General features: G+C 53.1%; 1 protein-coding gene across 1 annotated transcript in view; it reads left to right on the top strand.

The window, feature by feature from the left end:
* The window catches only part of WWC2 (WW and C2 domain containing 2), a 238,019-nt gene that overhangs the window by 169,239 nt on the left and 51,943 nt on the right, over window positions 1-16,837 (top strand). Inside the window, exons 10-16 of the mRNA XM_075556845.1 lie at window positions 2,432-2,521; window positions 3,718-4,334; window positions 8,473-8,602; window positions 9,053-9,133; window positions 9,258-9,344; window positions 13,705-13,897; window positions 16,164-16,328. Of these exons, the coding sequence (XP_075412960.1) occupies window positions 2,432-2,521; window positions 3,718-4,334; window positions 8,473-8,602; window positions 9,053-9,133; window positions 9,258-9,344; window positions 13,705-13,897; window positions 16,164-16,328 (1,363 nt within the window). The remainder of the gene's footprint in view (window positions 1-2,431; window positions 2,522-3,717; window positions 4,335-8,472; window positions 8,603-9,052; window positions 9,134-9,257; window positions 9,345-13,704; window positions 13,898-16,163; window positions 16,329-16,837) is intronic.

The raw sequence follows: 16,837 nt of genomic DNA, 5'->3' as shown, positions 1-16,837 counted from the left end.
GGCAGAAGGATGCCTGAGGGAATTATGTGAACCAGGGTCCAGAGGAAGTTGGGGACACTTGGAATCCGGGATCCCAGGGAAGCTGCCAGCCCCTGCCATGGGAGGTTGATGTGATTGCATCTGAGACAGGAGTCTGGGCAAGACCCAGGACAGTGATCATGGGCACCTGCCCAGTGGGAGCCGTCAGCCACCAGCACACAGGCGGGCGCAGGGAGGGTTATCCTGCCCTTATGTTTGCCAGCTCTCTTGGAGCTTGGGGTCTCCCTGGGGCACCGGGGACAGGTGGCACCTGTTGTCCACAGGGACATGCAAGAGCAGCCCCTAAACAACTGCCCAGAGGAGGCAGCCATTGCTGCCAGGAGTCAGAAAGTGCCGTGCTTGAAGTCCTCATGAAGAGCAGAAGTCGCAGGACTGGCTTCTGATGCCAAGTGAAGCCTCCTTAGAAGACGGGGAAATGTTCGCTTGTTTTCATGCTACCTGGTTTCACAACTTGACAGGTGTCTCCCCTGTCCCTAAAGATGTGGACAAAACAGGTTTTCTCCAAATCTGAATGTACCTTCTAATTCAGTTAGTTTACTTGGTACTCATTGTTTTCCTGGTTCCGTGTCTGAATGTGAGAGATTAAAAATACGGACTGTGGCCCTCTTTAAATATATCTCTGAAAGCTGTGATGGACCGGCGGTTCCCATTTACAGATGGACTTGGACAACCTGTGCTTACAAACCAAACCCCGTGAAAAGCTGCTATGCCAAAACTCGAGGTACAGGCGATGGTTTGTAGCCGTAAGCCTGTGCTACTGTGTAATGTGCATCACATTGTCATCGTAATAGTGTAATAGGGGACACTCGCTTACCTACAAGTGTTTCTTTAATTTTGTGTGTGTGTGAATAAGAAGACAAACTACTTACTAATATCAGTTTTTAAACGATGTTAAGACATGACCTGTACCTGATTTTGCTGACATACATGCAAGTTTGACTTAAAAGACGGACTGAGAAATGGAACTTTATTAATACAGGGCTGCCTGTATTAAAGCAAATGGGGAAAGTTACCTTTTTATTTAAAAATACATTGAGGTTGTGTTGTTACCACACCGAGAAGAGACATCTCCGACCCGCAAGCTCCGTCTTTCTCCCACGGAAGTGGCTGGTGCTGTCGAACTGTTAGCCTTGTGGCTTGACTAAGCCACAGAGCTCCTCCACAGATACGAAAAGACAGGCCTTCCAGTCGATGGTGACACCCGCTGGCCCCATGTGTGCAGCATCATGCTGTGCTCCGAGGGTGGTCCAGCCAAAGCCTTGTCTGCTTGGGCTCCAAGGGAGCGTTCAGATGGAACTGCCCCATGGAGTTGAAGGAGAGGGGGGCCGTCCAGGGGAGCAGTGGCCACGTCCATCTCCCACAGGGTGGCTGGTGGATTCCCACCTCCCACCTTTAGCGGAGTGCTTAATTACTGAGCCACCAGGACGCCCTCCTGTAGCTGCAGTAAGATGATAATCACCCTTGTACTGATGGGACTGGGGAGGCCCTTGAGCAAGGGGCTTGCCTAAGGATACAGAGGTAGATGAGAGAGCACGGTCCTTCTGAATCTCCCGCCGCCGCTGCCCTCTCCCCGACTTCAGATGACAGGGACTCTGCATGCAGGCTCCTGGATGGGTTTCATTCACGTGCTTGTTCTATCGAATGCACTGGCTTGTATGGGCACTTGATATCCTTGCAGATGACTTGTTATTCTAATAATGCCGTTCTCATAATACTTGACCGAAAAGAATTCATTAACAAGTGCACAGTTGCATTCGGTTGAAATGTGAGGACAGTCTGGTGCGGGTGCTGAGATGCGCTGTCCATATGGAATGCAATTGGATCTGGGTGTTTGGGGGTGGGGTTTTTTTTGTGGCTTTATTCTTCCCTTATGCAGTTAGACTCACAATTAGCTCACAAGTTTTCATCAAGTTAGGATGGCATTTTCATGCCTTACGATAGTTTGGGAACAGCCCCCTCTATTCAGTACTTCAGATCACCTCTCCCGAGGATCACCACCTGCGAATGCTTCAGGAATGGAGGCTCTGTCTCCGGGAGCCTTTTCTCCCCCTCACTGTCCTCTCCTAACTGCTAAGTGCACGGGGCTCGCTCCCCCCCCCCCCCCCCCCCCGTCTATACTCAGTGAAGAAAAGTTTAGAGCACAGGAATCTTACATCCTGGTGACACTGGCGGGTTTGGTGCAGACGCCAAGGTCATGTAGCATGGCCCTGTGAGTAGTTCTGCCCGAGCCACTTCGTGCTGGTCGCCCCGGCACTTCCCTCGTGGCTCCCTCCCTCCCTCCGTCTTAATGACGGGCACCTGCCTGTTCTCAAACTTTTCTTTAGCTTCCTGTCCTTCAACATAACCATATGAAGACAGACTCATCTCATCGCTATTGCTCTCTTTTTGGTAGATTGAAGTTGGAAGAGAGAAGGAAAGAGCTGCTACAGAAACTTGAAGAAACTACTAAATTGACTACTTATTTTCATTCGCAACTGAAAAGGTGAGCCGGTGGGCTCTGGAGGTTGGGGGCAGGGGGGCGTGGCCAGGTGGGGATTCCCTTTTGGACTTTGTGCCAGGTGCAGTCAAGTTGGCCTCCGAGGACTGTTCACTTTACTTCCAGCCCTGTGACAGTGACCGAAATAGTTACTCACACAGTGAAAGTTTGGAGGAGCAGCCTAAAGCTCTGTGGGTCTTTTTCGGGAAGCCACCATTCATCGATGGGCTACATTTGAACTATATCCTGCAAGAAATAAGATGTACTCGAGACACCAGTTGATTGTTGGGAAAATAGCACATATTCCCTCCCCCTTGTTTCAAAAAGGGGAAAGTGGCTAAGATTTAGCTCAAAATAATTCACCACAGATTTTTTTTTCTCATAATAATTAGAATAATGCTCACTCTCTCCTTAGGCACACAGAAAAAGAGTAGGGGGCCCAAGAGCCTTTGGCACATCCTTTGATTTCTAAGCTTGCCTCCTTTTCTCTCGGAAAAATAGGATTTTAGTCTTTAAGCAAAATAACTTCATTTTAGCAGTACCACTTGCCCATCTTCTCCCCACCTTCTGACTCCCCAGTTGTAACGTCCCTTCTGGACATGTGTGCAGGTAGCTTGACCAGTGGGTATGCCGTCGTCGTTCTACACCACCAAGCCGGTTCCGCCCCAGAGCAACCCTGCGCACAACACAACGAAACACGGTGCCCAGTCCTGCCCTTTCCTCACACTTATTCCTGCACCCAAGCCCACTGTGTCAGCCCATCTCCTGGAGGGCCTTCCTCACCTTCACTGCCCTCCATTTACCGAGCAGGAGGTCCTGCTCCGGGACTGACCCCTCCCTGAGAGGATGTCCAAAGGACCTGAGAGTTTCACCACCCTTGCCTCCAAGGAGCATCCTGGCTGCACTTCGTCCAGGACACGGCCCTTTCCATATTCCTCTCCGGCACCACAGCTCCAAGGCGTCAATTCTTCCTCGGTCTTCCTTTATGTAAATGTGTGTGTGTGTGTGTGTGTGTGTGTGTGTAATGCACTCACTCGCCCTTCATACAAAGGTGTGTGTGTGAAAATACCATTTTTAGGAACAGTGGTATTTCCCTGGGCCTGGCTTCTGATCTCTGGCATCCTTGGCCTCCCTCTAGGGCTCCAGAGGAGCCACTCTACTTCACAACAGTCTGATATGTGTCTCTGCGGCTCTTCCCACAGCCTCTCCGCCAGCACTCTGTCCATGTCTTCCGGGAGCAGCCTGGGCTCGCTGGCGTCCAGCCGGGGGTCCCTGAACACCTCCAGCAGAGGCTCGCTCAACTCGCTCAGCTCTTCCGAGCTGTTCTACAGCAGCCAGGGCGACCAGCTGGATCTGGACTATCAGTACAAACTGGACTTCCTTCTGCAAGAGAAAGGCGGTTACATCCCTTCCGGGCCCATCACCACCATCCATGAAAACGAAGTCGTGAAGTCCCCCAGCCAGCCTGGCCAGAGCGACCCCTGTGGGGCAGCGGCCACAGCAGCTGGCCACCCTCCCCCGCTGAGCGAGGTCCCCAAGTCAGTGACGTCCCTGTCCTCCAGGTCCTCCTTGTCCTCCCTGTCCCCGCCCGGCTCGCCCCTGGTGCTGGAAGGCGCCTTTCCCATGCCTGCTCAGGACACTCCCCTGCAGCTCACTGCTGACTTTGAAGACTGTGAACTGAGTGGTCCCTTTGCAGACATGGGCCTGGGGGAGGCTGCGATCCCGCCCCACTCCGATTTGGGAATAGCCTCCGCGTCCTTTTTGGAGGAGAAGGACCTGAGCGAGGGTGCGAGGGAGCCGCTGCATGAAGGAAATGCAGGTGAGCGAGCAGCGGAGCCTGGGGCTGCCCTGCAACCCCTCGTCCTTATTTCCAGGAGGGTGGTTGGCTGGCTGGCCAGAGGGGCTCCTTTTCCTGAAACACACCCCCAGCCCTACCCTCCAAAAGGTCTGACTTTTTTCCTTTGTCTTCTGTTGGCTCATTTGGCCTTCATTTGAAAAGGGGTTTTCACGGAAACACCTGGGTGGTTTTCCTTAAGAACTGAAGCCCCCTTCACCTCCAGTTACCAGAGGTCACCATGAAGTGCCCTGCGCTGGCGTCCGGGAGCCTCCATGTGTGGCCACTCGCTGGGAGCGTACACATTCTGTGAACATCCTTCCTGCTTCCAAATAAGACTTGGGTTCAGAAATAGCAAGCAAAGAAGTTGGCCTAAAACAGATTAAAACCAAGGCAATTAGCATACCAGCTAATTAGTACTAGGGTTCAGTGTTTAGATTGCTCAGGGAATTCTGTATAAATATGAATTCTGTTTCGTGCCAGACTCTTCTTTTCCTGCGCAGAGCGAGTGTGGAGAAAGCAGCGTCCCATGCATAGTACTGCGCTGCCACCTCCTGGCCACGTTGCTCGTTGCAGCCCAAGGACACCCCTCAAGTCTGTGCCCAGAGAGCGAGTCGCAGAGGGGAGGTTTATGCTTTTAAACCCACTCTCCTTTGTGAGGCATGTGCTATGTGTTGCACTTGCTGGATCCCCTTCGGTAGTGAGATGATGACCGGTGTCAGGGGTGCTGCTGGGTCTCACTCAGCGCTTGCCTGAGGTGCAGTGGGAAAGGAAGGTTCTGGCGTGGCTGATGGTCCACCCAGGCTGGGTGCTCCTCTCTGTGGAAGATTCTGGGCCCCGTGACAGTCTTTTTGTTGTTGTTGCTGTCTTCAACAAGTGTATTGATTCCCCCCTGATGCTCTCGGGGGCTGCATTCATCGACTAGTCAGTACGGATGTTGAAAGACACAAGAACCCAGCTTTTCCCCGTGGTTTTAAATGGTGTGACGACTAATCCCCCCAGGTCCTGATGGCCCAGGGCAGCAGTTGGGAGCATGGGGGATCTGTGTGCTCTGCCCCTGGTTGGGTGCAGGGGGCGGCATCTGTGTGCCCTGCCCGTCTGGAGAGGAGCCAGCCGGACCGGCAGCACTACTGGTGCTACGAGGGAAAAGTCTGCCTGGTGGAAAAACCAGAACGCCAGAAACAGGCCTCCGCCTGCAGGAAGAAGCCGCCTAGGCGCCGCCTGTGTGGGCTGTGTGTGCTGGTGAGCCATCGCTCAAGGCTGGCTCCTCACCGCCTTGGCCTGGGTCGGCCCTGTGGGCTCACCGGAGGGTGACTCCCGGAGCGTGAGGCGACTCCTCCCAGTGACGGGCTCTCAGCACCTCCCCTCACCAGTGCACACGACTCACGCACCCAACAGCTAACCGAAAGTTGGAGCTTCGAGTCCACCCAGAGGCGGCCTGCTCCCGACTCACAGGGGGCCACAGACCCTACAGAACCCCCTGCCAATGTGGCACAGGTGTGAGTGTCCACGGCCACAGCCGCCGGGTCTTTGCGTCCCTGCTGCTGCTGCGGTGCTTGCACGAGGCGGCTTCAGAGGGTCTGTGGAACACCGAATGGAAAGGACAGCGGCACACACACACACACACACACACACACACACACACACACACACACACACACACCGAGCTTTCCAAGGCTGCCCTCTTATTATCAGGACAGCTGGACACAACAGCTCTGCCGAACACAGTTCTCGTCACAGGCTGGAGCGAGACCCCGGAAGGGAGGGGCGGGAGAGAGCAGGGGGTTTTTCTGAGGTCTGGACTTGGGGGTTCTTTGGGCACTGAGCTGGTTTGGGACGCCTTGTACTTGCAGTTAGGAACCCCAGAGGCGCAGTGGTTACCCATTGGGCTGCTGCTGCGTGCAAGGTCAGCAGTTCAAAACCACCAGCGCTGTGAGGGAGAAAGAAGAGGCTTTCTACTCCCGGAAAGAGGGTCTCAGAAACGCAGGGGCATAGTTCTACCCTGTCCTACAGGGTCGCTGTGAGTCGGCACTGTCTCACGGCAGGAGAGCTTTGGGGGTTTGGGATGTGATCTAGTGACCATTCCCCCTCAGAGGAGGGACCAGGAAGCGAGGCCAGGCAGTGGAGAGAAGGCTGGGCCAGGGAGGGAGCAGCCCAGGTGGCAGGTGCAGCCTGGTGTCCTGAGGAGCAGAGGGTGGGCTTTGTCAGGGCCGCTGTCAAATCCGTCCTGCCCATCCGGCCTGTGACGCTGCCATGCAGCAGTGGTTAGCTGTTGAGCCCACGCAGCCTGTTAGCTATTGCTGCCAAAGAACCACGCGAAGGAAAGTCCACCCCAGCCTCCGTTTGGATAGAGCCCCGATTCGTATGTGAATACAGCGACAGTCACCTCCCCAGGCAGCTCGTCCCCACCCAGAGCCCAGGCCCTCCGAGCCAGCGCCCCGACCCTCACCCCCCAGTGCTCTAGAGGACACCGGACAGGCTGGGCTCCTTTGCTATAACCTCTGCTCTGCAGCACTGATCCCGGCTGGATGGCAGAGCAGAAGCCCCGGAAGCATGATGACACAGGCCTTCCACAGCCAGCCTCTGTCACTGCCAGAGTCAATTCCAGATGGCCGTGGGTGTTCTGGGGGTTGGAGGGGGGCGTGTACTCAATGAGTCATGTCCTCACCTGCCCCCCTCACAAAGCAGGCAGGGCAGAGAGAGGGAACTTCATCAGCCTGGAGGGAGCCTCCCCTCAGCCAGGAAGAAGGGGCCAGCGGCCATCAGCCCATCAGCCCCATCATCTGCAGTCACTGCAAGGGGCAGAGTCAGACTCAGAAGGCGGGAGGGGAGCCTCCCAGCACAGCTGGCTCGCTGGCCCCTGGAAGAAAGGCTCCACGGGGCTGCAGCTCAGGCAGCGCTGCTGCAGGAGCGTGAGTTGCACATGGAAGCCAGTGTGGCTGGTGCTAAGGACTCCATAACACAAAAGGGACTTGTCTGGTTTATCAGTTAGCCAGCAAGGATTCCTGCAAGTCAGAGGGATGTAAATAGGTAAGCCCTTTAGCGCCTCCTAAAGTAGCAGCTCGGGGAGACAGGAGGCTGTGGTATGTGGAGGGTAAGCCCTAATAAAGCCAGACTCCCTCGTGGCATAGTGGGTGGTTGCATGTGGGGCCACTAACCGCCAGGTCAGCGGTTTGAAGCCACCACTGGTCCATGGAAGAAAGACAAGGCTTTTTACTCCCGTAAAGAGTTACAGTCTCAGAAATGCACAGGGGCAGGTAGGCCCAGCCCTGTAGGTCTGGAGGGGAGGGGAGAGCTGTCGTAGCTGGCAAGCTCTAGTTTGCGTTTGCTAGTTTGTGCACCTGGAATCTCATGGAAGCATTCCTAATACTCAAGCCTGTCTGACCCTCAAGGTAGTTACCTAACCTCCAAATGTACGGTTGGCTGCACTTCGCCTCCAGCTCATGGGGACTCCCAAGTGTGTCGCTGACCCTGCTTCTCTGGGTCAGCAAGGACTGGTTTGGAGAAGTGGACCCCCCCAGACCTCCTGGGCGGGCTTGAACTTACAACCTTGTAGTTAGCAGCTGGGCTTGTTAACCATTGACCCCGCCCAGACGCCCGGTGCGTGGTCACTTCAGTGAGTGCTTAGAAGAGAGAAGCAAAGGGTCAGTGGCATTTTTGTGTGATTTTTACTCCTTCCCCTAAAAACATTTCAGGACCAGGGCAACGAGAATTATTTCTCAGTGCTGAAGCTCTCGTCCTTGTGAGTTGTGGACCATGGTGTGGTGACCCAAAACGTCCCAGTGCGGTGACTCCGCCCCGTCTGCTGGGTTTTAGCCGTTTGATAGGTGTCTCTGACTCCGAGTGACCCTGTCTGTGCATGACAGAAGCAAAGGCCGCCTGTCCCTGCCCACCCTCACGATGTTCTCCACCACTGTCGCAGACACGGACGGCGCCAGCCGGTGTCACTGGGGGCTTCCTCCTCTCCTCCGCCCCTCTGCTTTACCGAGCAGGATGCCCCTGTCATTTTGTCATGATGCTGACAGCTATTTTGGATGTCCCATGACCAAACCATGTGTGTATTTCATACTTGACTCCCTCCGTGTAAGAAATGCTAACTGGTAAAGTCACGTTCCCTCCACAGATGTGGAGAAAACTTTACCGAGAAGAAGAGCGATCCACTTGCCTGGGGAGAAAACGGCCTGCGTGTCTGCCGCCGTGTCTGACGAGTCTGTGGCTGGAGACAGTGGCGTCTACGAAGCATTTGTGAAGCAGTAAGGACTCCCCGGCTGTGCCGCATACTCCTCCTCCTCCTCCTCACCTACTATGAATGTATGGCCCACGCTCTCTAGTAGTAAGGGATTTGTCCTTCAAAGAAACAGTGTGGCCAGAAACATCAGTCCACTGAACCCCTCCCACTGGCCAGGGAACTGGGATGCCCATGGGCCCGGCGTCTCTGAGAAGTAGAGCCTGCATTGCATGGCCACGGTGGTGTGGTTGACCATGCCTGTGTGGGGCATAAACTCCTCATGTGTCTTTCTGCAAACCAGACGGTCTCCCAGCTACCATGGGGGAGGCTCAGAGGCAGACCCCTCTGAGAATGTTGGCAGGTGGTGCAGACGTGCTGTGAGTTCAGGTTTTCCTCCCCGGGCATGCGTGGCAGATAGAGACCCCAGCAGTCCACGGCCCTGCTGATAATCTGTACCCCTCCTCCCTGGCCCTAGGCCGAGTGAAAGCGAAGACATTGCATTTGGCGAAGAAGACACTGCTCTTGTGGAGACTGCCCAGGTGCAGATCGGACTAAGGTACAAGGGGCTGCCTAGGGGATGGGACTGGGGACCTGGAGGGGTGGCAGGCACATGTTCCAGGACACTGTGTGGTGAGGACCGACTGGTCGTTCCTGGCCTCATTCAGCATCTCTTGTGACAGACACGACACGGCCAGGTCAAGTTTCATGGTGATGATCGCCCAGCTCCGGAACCCTCATGCCTTCTCCATACCTCAGGCTCTGAAAGTGTAAGTAAGACTCGGTGCGCAGCGCGTGGGGCCTCTGGAGTCTCTCCACGGGACATTAACGCCGAGTGGCGATCGAGCAGTTCATCAACCCCAAGCGCTGGAGAAGGCACCGCAGGGCCGACTGTGAGGGAGAGAGAGGGAGAGATGAAGAGAAATGGGAAGGGTCAGGCGATGGAGGGGAGCACGTGGGATTTGGGTCCTGAAGCCAGTGGATTGATCATCTAAAAGGGGGAACCAATGCTTCTATCTTCTTCAATAGAAATGCCACCTGTGCTGTGCTGGGGCCCGGGTGGTCCCCTCGGGTAAGTTGGGTTGGTGGTCGAGGCCGCCTGCTCCCGTCAGGGTTGACTGCCCGGAACACCCTGCGCATGGTTGCTGTGGGTCAGCATCGACTCAGCATCGTGTGCGGGTTTGCTTGGGGTGGAGTGGGGTGGAGAAGGGTTAGGGCCTGGTTACTGAAATACAGGGAATTGATTGTTCCTCTTGTTGTCTTTGAGGGAGTTCGCCAATGTGTACATGAAAAGACGGCGGTCCCCTTGTGATAACACAGCTAGGGGAGCATTCTGGCAACACGGGCACACTGCAGAGGTCTCGTGGGTTTAGCTCCGGACCCCCACAAGAAAACAGACCCACTACGTGAGCGCCCCGAAACTGTTATCTTTGAGTGCATGGAAAATCTGCGCTCAATTGCACTGCAGTCTAGTAACTGTAGTAGACGCGTGAAAAGGTTTGGAATGTTGTGGGAGTTACCAAAATGCAGCCCAGGAGACAGGCCGTGGCCACACGCTGTGGGAAACATGGCTCTGAGAGACCTGTGGGCCTGGGCGTCACAAGGAGCCCTCGCTGGGTAGAGTGCACGGCATCGGTGAGGTGCGGTGAAAACGCAGCCGTGCCTGTACGGTCCCCAGGCTAGATGTGCTTGCAGACTCAGCATCGTGGCCGCCACCATCATCCCAGCCAGCTCTGCTTGCTCAGCCTTTCTTTTCCTTTGCCCAGCTTGCGAATTCACAGGGAGCTGACTAGGAGACCCATACCTCAGGGCAGGCTCACCCCAGTCAGTCCTCAGAGTGACACCTTGTTTCCTGAGCACCTGGAGGAGGTGCTTTGCAGGGGGTCACTCAGACCACACATCATTTGATTTCTTGACTGAGCTTCCGTCAACGTTGATTGCACATCCGGGTGAGACGGATCCCTTGATCGTGTCGGTCTTTCTGAGTTGATCATGATGCCGCGCCTTGGTCCAGTTGTGCGGATTCTTCTTTTCTTTACGTTGAATCACAATCCATCCTGCAGCAGGCTTTGCATCTTCCTCAGCAAGTGCTTCCCGTCTCCTTGCTTTCAGCCAGTAAGGTGGTCCATCTGCTCCACAGGTGCTTTACTGCCTCCCACCCTGATGCCACGTTCATCAGACCGCCCAGCCCTCACCTGATCCACTCCGCACACAAATTGACTGAGGGTGGTGGAAGGATGCCATCCAGACACGCAGCTTTCTTGATCATAAGCCAACTGCCATCCCTTGGTTCGGTTCAAATGGCTGCCTCTTGGCCGGTGTACTGGTTCTCCTTCAGAGCAGGATCGACGGTTCTGGAATTCCCGTTCTTTGCCACGGTACATGTGACTCCTTATGATCCGCACGGAGGCTAATGCCTTGGCGTAATCAGTCGGACACAGCTGACCCTCTTTCTACTAGTCTCTGCTTTCTGCCAAAATCCAGCTGACGCCAGCAGGGATAGCCCTTGGTCCACACGCTCCCCGAGTCTGGCTCGAATCAGTGGCAGCTCCTCTTCGACGCACTGTAGCCACTGGTTTTGAAGGATCTTCAGCAAAGTGTTGCTTCCGTGTAATATTAATGATCCTCTTCGGTGACTCTGATATGATCTTTTGAGTCACTTTTCTGTGGAATGGTCATAAATACAGAGCTCTTCCAGCTGGCTGATCCGTTAGCCATCTGGGGAATTTCTGAAGCTCACCTGTGAGGGGGCACTTCCAGGGCAGTGTCTGTCCCTTGAAAATTCTCCGTGGGTGTTCTTCCTTCCTTGGTTTCGGGACTACTCTTTGGACGTCTTCCTTCAGTAGCAGGGGTTCGTAATCACAGGCCGCTCCTAAAATGGTTGTACATTGACTTTCTCTTTTGAATACTGCGGCTCTCTCTAACCGCCATCTTCTCTGGATGTCCCCTGCGGCGTTCAGTACCATTGCCACAAACTCACTGCCTTCGAGTCGATCCCGACTCACAGCCGCCCTTTTGGACAGAGTCGTAGAACGGACTCTGGGTTTCTGAGGCTGTAAATTTTCATAGGAGCAGAAAGCTTCTTTCTCACCTGGAGGCCCGGGTGGGTTCAAACTGGTAACCTCGTCATTAGCAATGCGACTCGTAACCCACTACACCACCATCTTCCAACCTGCAACTCAAGGTTTGAATTCTTTTTTTTTTTAACTGCCTTTGAAACCTTCTGATCAGCTCTTGTGCTTCATAATTTCTTCCCTTTTCTTTGGTGTCTGTGTTCAAGAACATATTGGAATCTATTCTCACAGTTGGTTTTGTTTTTCCCCCCATCTTTTCAATGAGCTTTTACTTTAACATACTCTTTTTTAAATAGTTTTATTGGCAGTTAATCCACTTATCACACAATTCAATATTTCAGTCATATCAAGAAGAGTTGCACAAGCATCACAATCAGTTTTAGAATATTTTAATGCTGTATATACTATATGTATAAATATGTGTGTATGTGTATGGGTATAAAATTTCCTGCCATTGAATCTACAGCCACACAGGGAGAGGGAGCTCAGCCCTAGCAAGGCTGTTACATCAATAGCAGCGGCCTGAGGCCCACTAGATTTTGAATGCCATGTCTCTGTAGTGGATGTTGATATAAAATATAGAAATACTATGGTGCTCCTCAATTCTGCATTTGGACTTAGTGTTTCTGTCATTGGAGGAAGGCCCCTTTTATCATCTCAGTTAAACAAGCCTGGAAAAGAAGGTGAGAAAGATTTAATAGTGTTCTCTTTCAGGCATTTAATAGAGAATAACTCATACTATTTCCAAGAAGTTTGTGTCCTTAAATGGTATATACTTCAGATGAAGTAGTGTTAGACATTATTGATTTTCTATAGCTCTTCTCTGGACTTTGCGAAGCTCAAGACTCTTTTAATACCGTTTTGCCATATCTGAGACTTCCAGTGTGCTAGGCAATGATATTTATGAGCTTTTTTTCTCTGTCATGTAAGGATTGAACTGCTAACCACAAGGTCAGTGGCTCAAACCCACCAGCCACTCGGGATAAGGCAGCTGAGGCTGCCCGCTCTTGGAAAGGTAGACAGCTCTGCACACCCATCATGGGGCCCTCTGGGTCTGCATCCACAGGATGGCAGTGGGGGTGAAGATTTATTTTTCTTGACAGTTCGTCACCACGTACTTTGTTATTTCCAAGGAGGATAATGCACGTCATCTGGGAGAAGCTCATCAGCATCTCTCAGTGAATGCTTCAGGTTAAGGATTCTTTGAGAGGAAGTCACATCAGTGCCCACGTGGCTTGTTCTCCCAGGCTAAGAAACAATGATTTTTAATTGCTGTGCAAGGACCCCTGTCAGCGTAGGGTTTACCCATTGGGCTGCTAACTGCCAGGTCAGCAGTTCGAAACCATCAGCCACTCCAAGGGAGAAAGAGGGGGATGTCTGCTCCTGTTTTGACTCAATGCCAGAAAGTTTGGCTTTGGTTGGTGTGCAGGGTAGGTGCACACCTACAGTTGGCCACGCCCTGCCTTTCTTCCTCCCTCCTTCCCCATTTTGCACCTGTGCTGCAGCTCCTTGGTGGGCCTTGGGCAGAGATAGTGGCCACAGGGCCTTAAAGCCATAGCCAACTGCAAATACTAGGTTATCGGGTAAGAGCTGTCTTGGTACTAATTGACCTTGGACCACTGTGCCCCCTCAATTTAGATGAATCAGTAAATGACCAGCTGTAGTGTTCACAAGCTACCCAACGAACATCTACTGCCATAGGTTGATGAACAGGCTGATGCTCTCAGGAGTAATTAGGATCAGTGAGGTAGGGATTCCTTGTGGAAGGAAACGGGCTGGTGCGGCTTTCGTTCTGTGATGGAAGCCTAAGATTGCCGCGCCTGCTCATAATGGAATGGCTAAGCCTAAGCTTAGTGAACGGTGAGTAGTTGACCCGAAACAATTAGGGCATTACATGGTGGAGACCTTGTGTGGTCTCCGTGCGCCATCGTGCTTCACGTTGACGCGCTCCACACTCGCTTTGGGTCTCCACGCTGGCCGATAATCCCACGCCATATCTGTGCGTTCACCGTAACCGAAGCTCCTACAAAATCCACTTTACTCTTGTTCTCTGCAGCTATTTTAGGGTGGCTGTACTTCCTTCCTCCACCGACGTCAGCTGTCTGTTTCGAACCAAGGTCCATCCAGCCACGGAATCAGTTTTGTTCCATGATGTGTTCCGCGTGGCCATTTCCCAAACAGCCTTACAGCAGAAGACGCTGAGAGTAGACCTGTGCTCCGTCACCGCACACCGGAGGGAAGAATGCCTGGTAGGAGCTGCCCTGGTTATCGTTCGCAAAGAACACATACACTACTCGGGGCTCTGAGAATTTATTCTGTGGTTGCTGTTTTTCTAGCCCTGCAACCACCACTAACCACGGAAAGTCTGTTTGTCCATCCGTCCGTCCGTCCTCCCTCCCTCCCTTCCTCCTGTAATACTGATTTCTGTTCTTCATTCTCCTTAAAATCTGTGACTGCCTTCTGAATTTCTGTAGAAGCCACTTTCCATCTCTGCCCTTGTACCTGTGCTATGACGTCCACTTCTGAGTGTGCTCCTGGCTCGCGCTGCCTAGGTGAGCGGTGTAGGCATCAGCTCCTTGAGTCCTCAGAGTGAACGGTGTGGGGAAGGCACGACTAGCCCCTGTTCAGAGCTGCTGGGTCCACAGTGGAGGATGGACCACGGACCATGGAGGGATCCTGCCCGTGATTCCCTGGTGCATGTTTACAATAGCCATGAGAGTCTCAATCTGTAGCTCTGTTACTCAGCTTCCCCACCCCCACCATGCTTTGAGAACTTCTAAAAGATAGGATGTTGCTCTTCACAGCAATATGGTGTGTCTGTGGTACAGCTGAGATCCAGATAGGACGGGGGAGCTAATGCACCATTGTGCACAAGAACCAGAAACCCAATTTTTGCGCACCAGTGAAATGACATCTGGGTTTAAATGCAAGCTTGTTACAAACACACCCATTCACTCACTGCCAGGGAGTCAATTCAGACTCACAGTGGCCCTGGAGGACAGAGCAGCGCTGCCCCTCATGTGTTCCTGAGGCTGGAACTCTTTATGGGAGTAGAAAGCCCATCATTCTCCCTCAGACCGCTGGTGTTCCAGACACCTGACCTGGCCGTCAGCAGCTCAGCTGGCTACCTCTGCACCACGAGGCCCCGTCCGCAGGTCACTCGGTAACATGGGAATGAACGGGCTTCACCATGAACACCTTTGAAAAGATGGTGTGTGCCTTATTCATGCTTGCTGTTGAGCATTGCTGTCTGACTAGAGGTCGCATTAGGAAGGAGAAGAGACAGGGCCATGCTTGTTGGTGGTGTCAGGAGCTGCCGTCCAGGTGGCTCTTCATCACAGTAACCCCCCTGTATTAGGCGGGGCTCTTGAGAGAAACTAAACCAGGGCACTTAGGATTTTATCTCTGTATAAGAGGCTAGGCTTATACAGAGAGAAGGAATTTAACAACTAATTAGTCCACACAGCAGGACAGAGGATTCAGTTCAGCTCACTTCGTGGAACAGTGAATAAACAGGAAGTCCTTCAACTCATGTGGGCTGCCGGGTCCAAGGTCAAGGAGACAGACAGCAGAGTCCTCCCTTGGACACGTCCAGCAGTCTGCCAGCAGGCAGCAAGCAGCAGGGTGGGTCGCTAACAGTCGCTAGCTGGGGAGCTTAGCGAAGCAGGCCCCACAGGGAGAGCAAACATAAGCAATGCAAGGCCACAGGATCCACCAGCCTCAAGCTCAAGCAATGTATGCTCCAGCAGCATGGCGAAGCAGGTCCCGAAGGAGCCTTGAGCTCTAGCTACACGATCCACAGCCCACGGGTTGGCCTGGCCCAGAGGTAGTGTCCCTCACAGGTTGAGGCAGAGAACTAGCTAAAGCAGCAGCACGCTCTGATCACCAGAGAGCAAGAGAGGGGGGGTGGGCCTTGCCGAGCCGTTTATCTCTTTGCCCTCCAATCGAACTGCGACCTGATTAATCCCACTTGTTCCTATTGGCCAGGCTGGCACAATAAACCTACCCATCACGCTCACATTCAACAGAGTGAGGCACTGTGTGAATCCACCCATGGAAGGTCCTCCTTGTCGATGACCCTGTACTTTCCCAGCCGAGCTCCTGGTGCAGGGACCAGTCCCTCTTGACACCTTGCCTAAAGCGTGCGAGGCGACGTCTCGCCGTCCTCCCTTGCTAAGCTGGCAGAAAGGCCTGCCATAAGGGAGACGTGTCAGAAGTTCCTCAAAAGTCAAGTAAAAGATGAGTCTTTTAGTCTATGAAGTAGAGACTTTCTGCTCTCCTAAAGATTCACAGCCTCGGGAACCCACAGGGGCAGTGCTCTCTCAGGTTAGAGAACTTCATCATTGCTTTTTCATAAGTGAGTGTCATCAGTACTTTTTCATAAGTGTTTTCACTTGAAGACAAACTCATCCAATAATCTGTGATGATGTCAGCGGGAACAGGTGCGAATTTGGATATTTGCTTTCCCCTCTCGGTTGGTTTGTCGTCATCTCGTTGTTTTCTTTCCCCGCCTAGGCTGGAACTCAGATCAGCCTGGCAGACTTGCCACTTTCCCAGGAGATGTTCACCCTGTGGTATAACCTGCTTCCTTCCGAGCCAATGGCTCGCGCCAAGAGTGAAGGAGAAACCGAGGACTCGGTGTTTCAGCCCCACCAGCTGTCCGTAGGCTCCAGCGACCTGGTGAGTCCACAAGAGAGAAAGGGGTCATGAAAAACTAACAGCGTGATATGAGATATAAAATGCTGGCATGCAAAGCGTGTTCACTCACTTTCACAATCCATCCTTTTTCCGCCCTCCTCTCCTTTGCCTTACGGGCCCTGGTGGCATAGTGGGTTACGCATGGGGCTGCTAACCATGAGGTCGGCCCTTTGAAACCGCCCGCCGCCCTGCGAGACTTGTGAGCAAGGCGAGGCTTTCTTCTCCCGGAGAGGGTTGCAGTCTCAGAAACCCAGGGGGGCAGTTTGACTCCGTCCTGTGGGGTCGAGATGAATCAAAATCGACTTGATGGCAGGGACTGAGACCTGCGCCTCTCCTACACTTCTTCTCAAAGAGAAGAACGATCATTTTCAGCTCTATTTCAAGTGCAATTTATAAAAGGATTCATTTCTGCCCATGCCTCCTTTCATGAAAATGATTGATACGGACGCCTCTTTATGTCTTCGATGACCTTGGGAAACTTTCAGATTTCA

This window comes from Tenrec ecaudatus, chromosome 8, assembly GCF_050624435.1.
Source record: "Tenrec ecaudatus isolate mTenEca1 chromosome 8, mTenEca1.hap1, whole genome shotgun sequence".
NCBI lineage: Eukaryota > Metazoa > Chordata > Mammalia > Afrosoricida > Tenrecidae > Tenrec > Tenrec ecaudatus.
The sequence above is the reverse complement of the archived record's forward strand: the minus strand, read 5'-3'. Positions and strand labels throughout refer to the sequence as shown.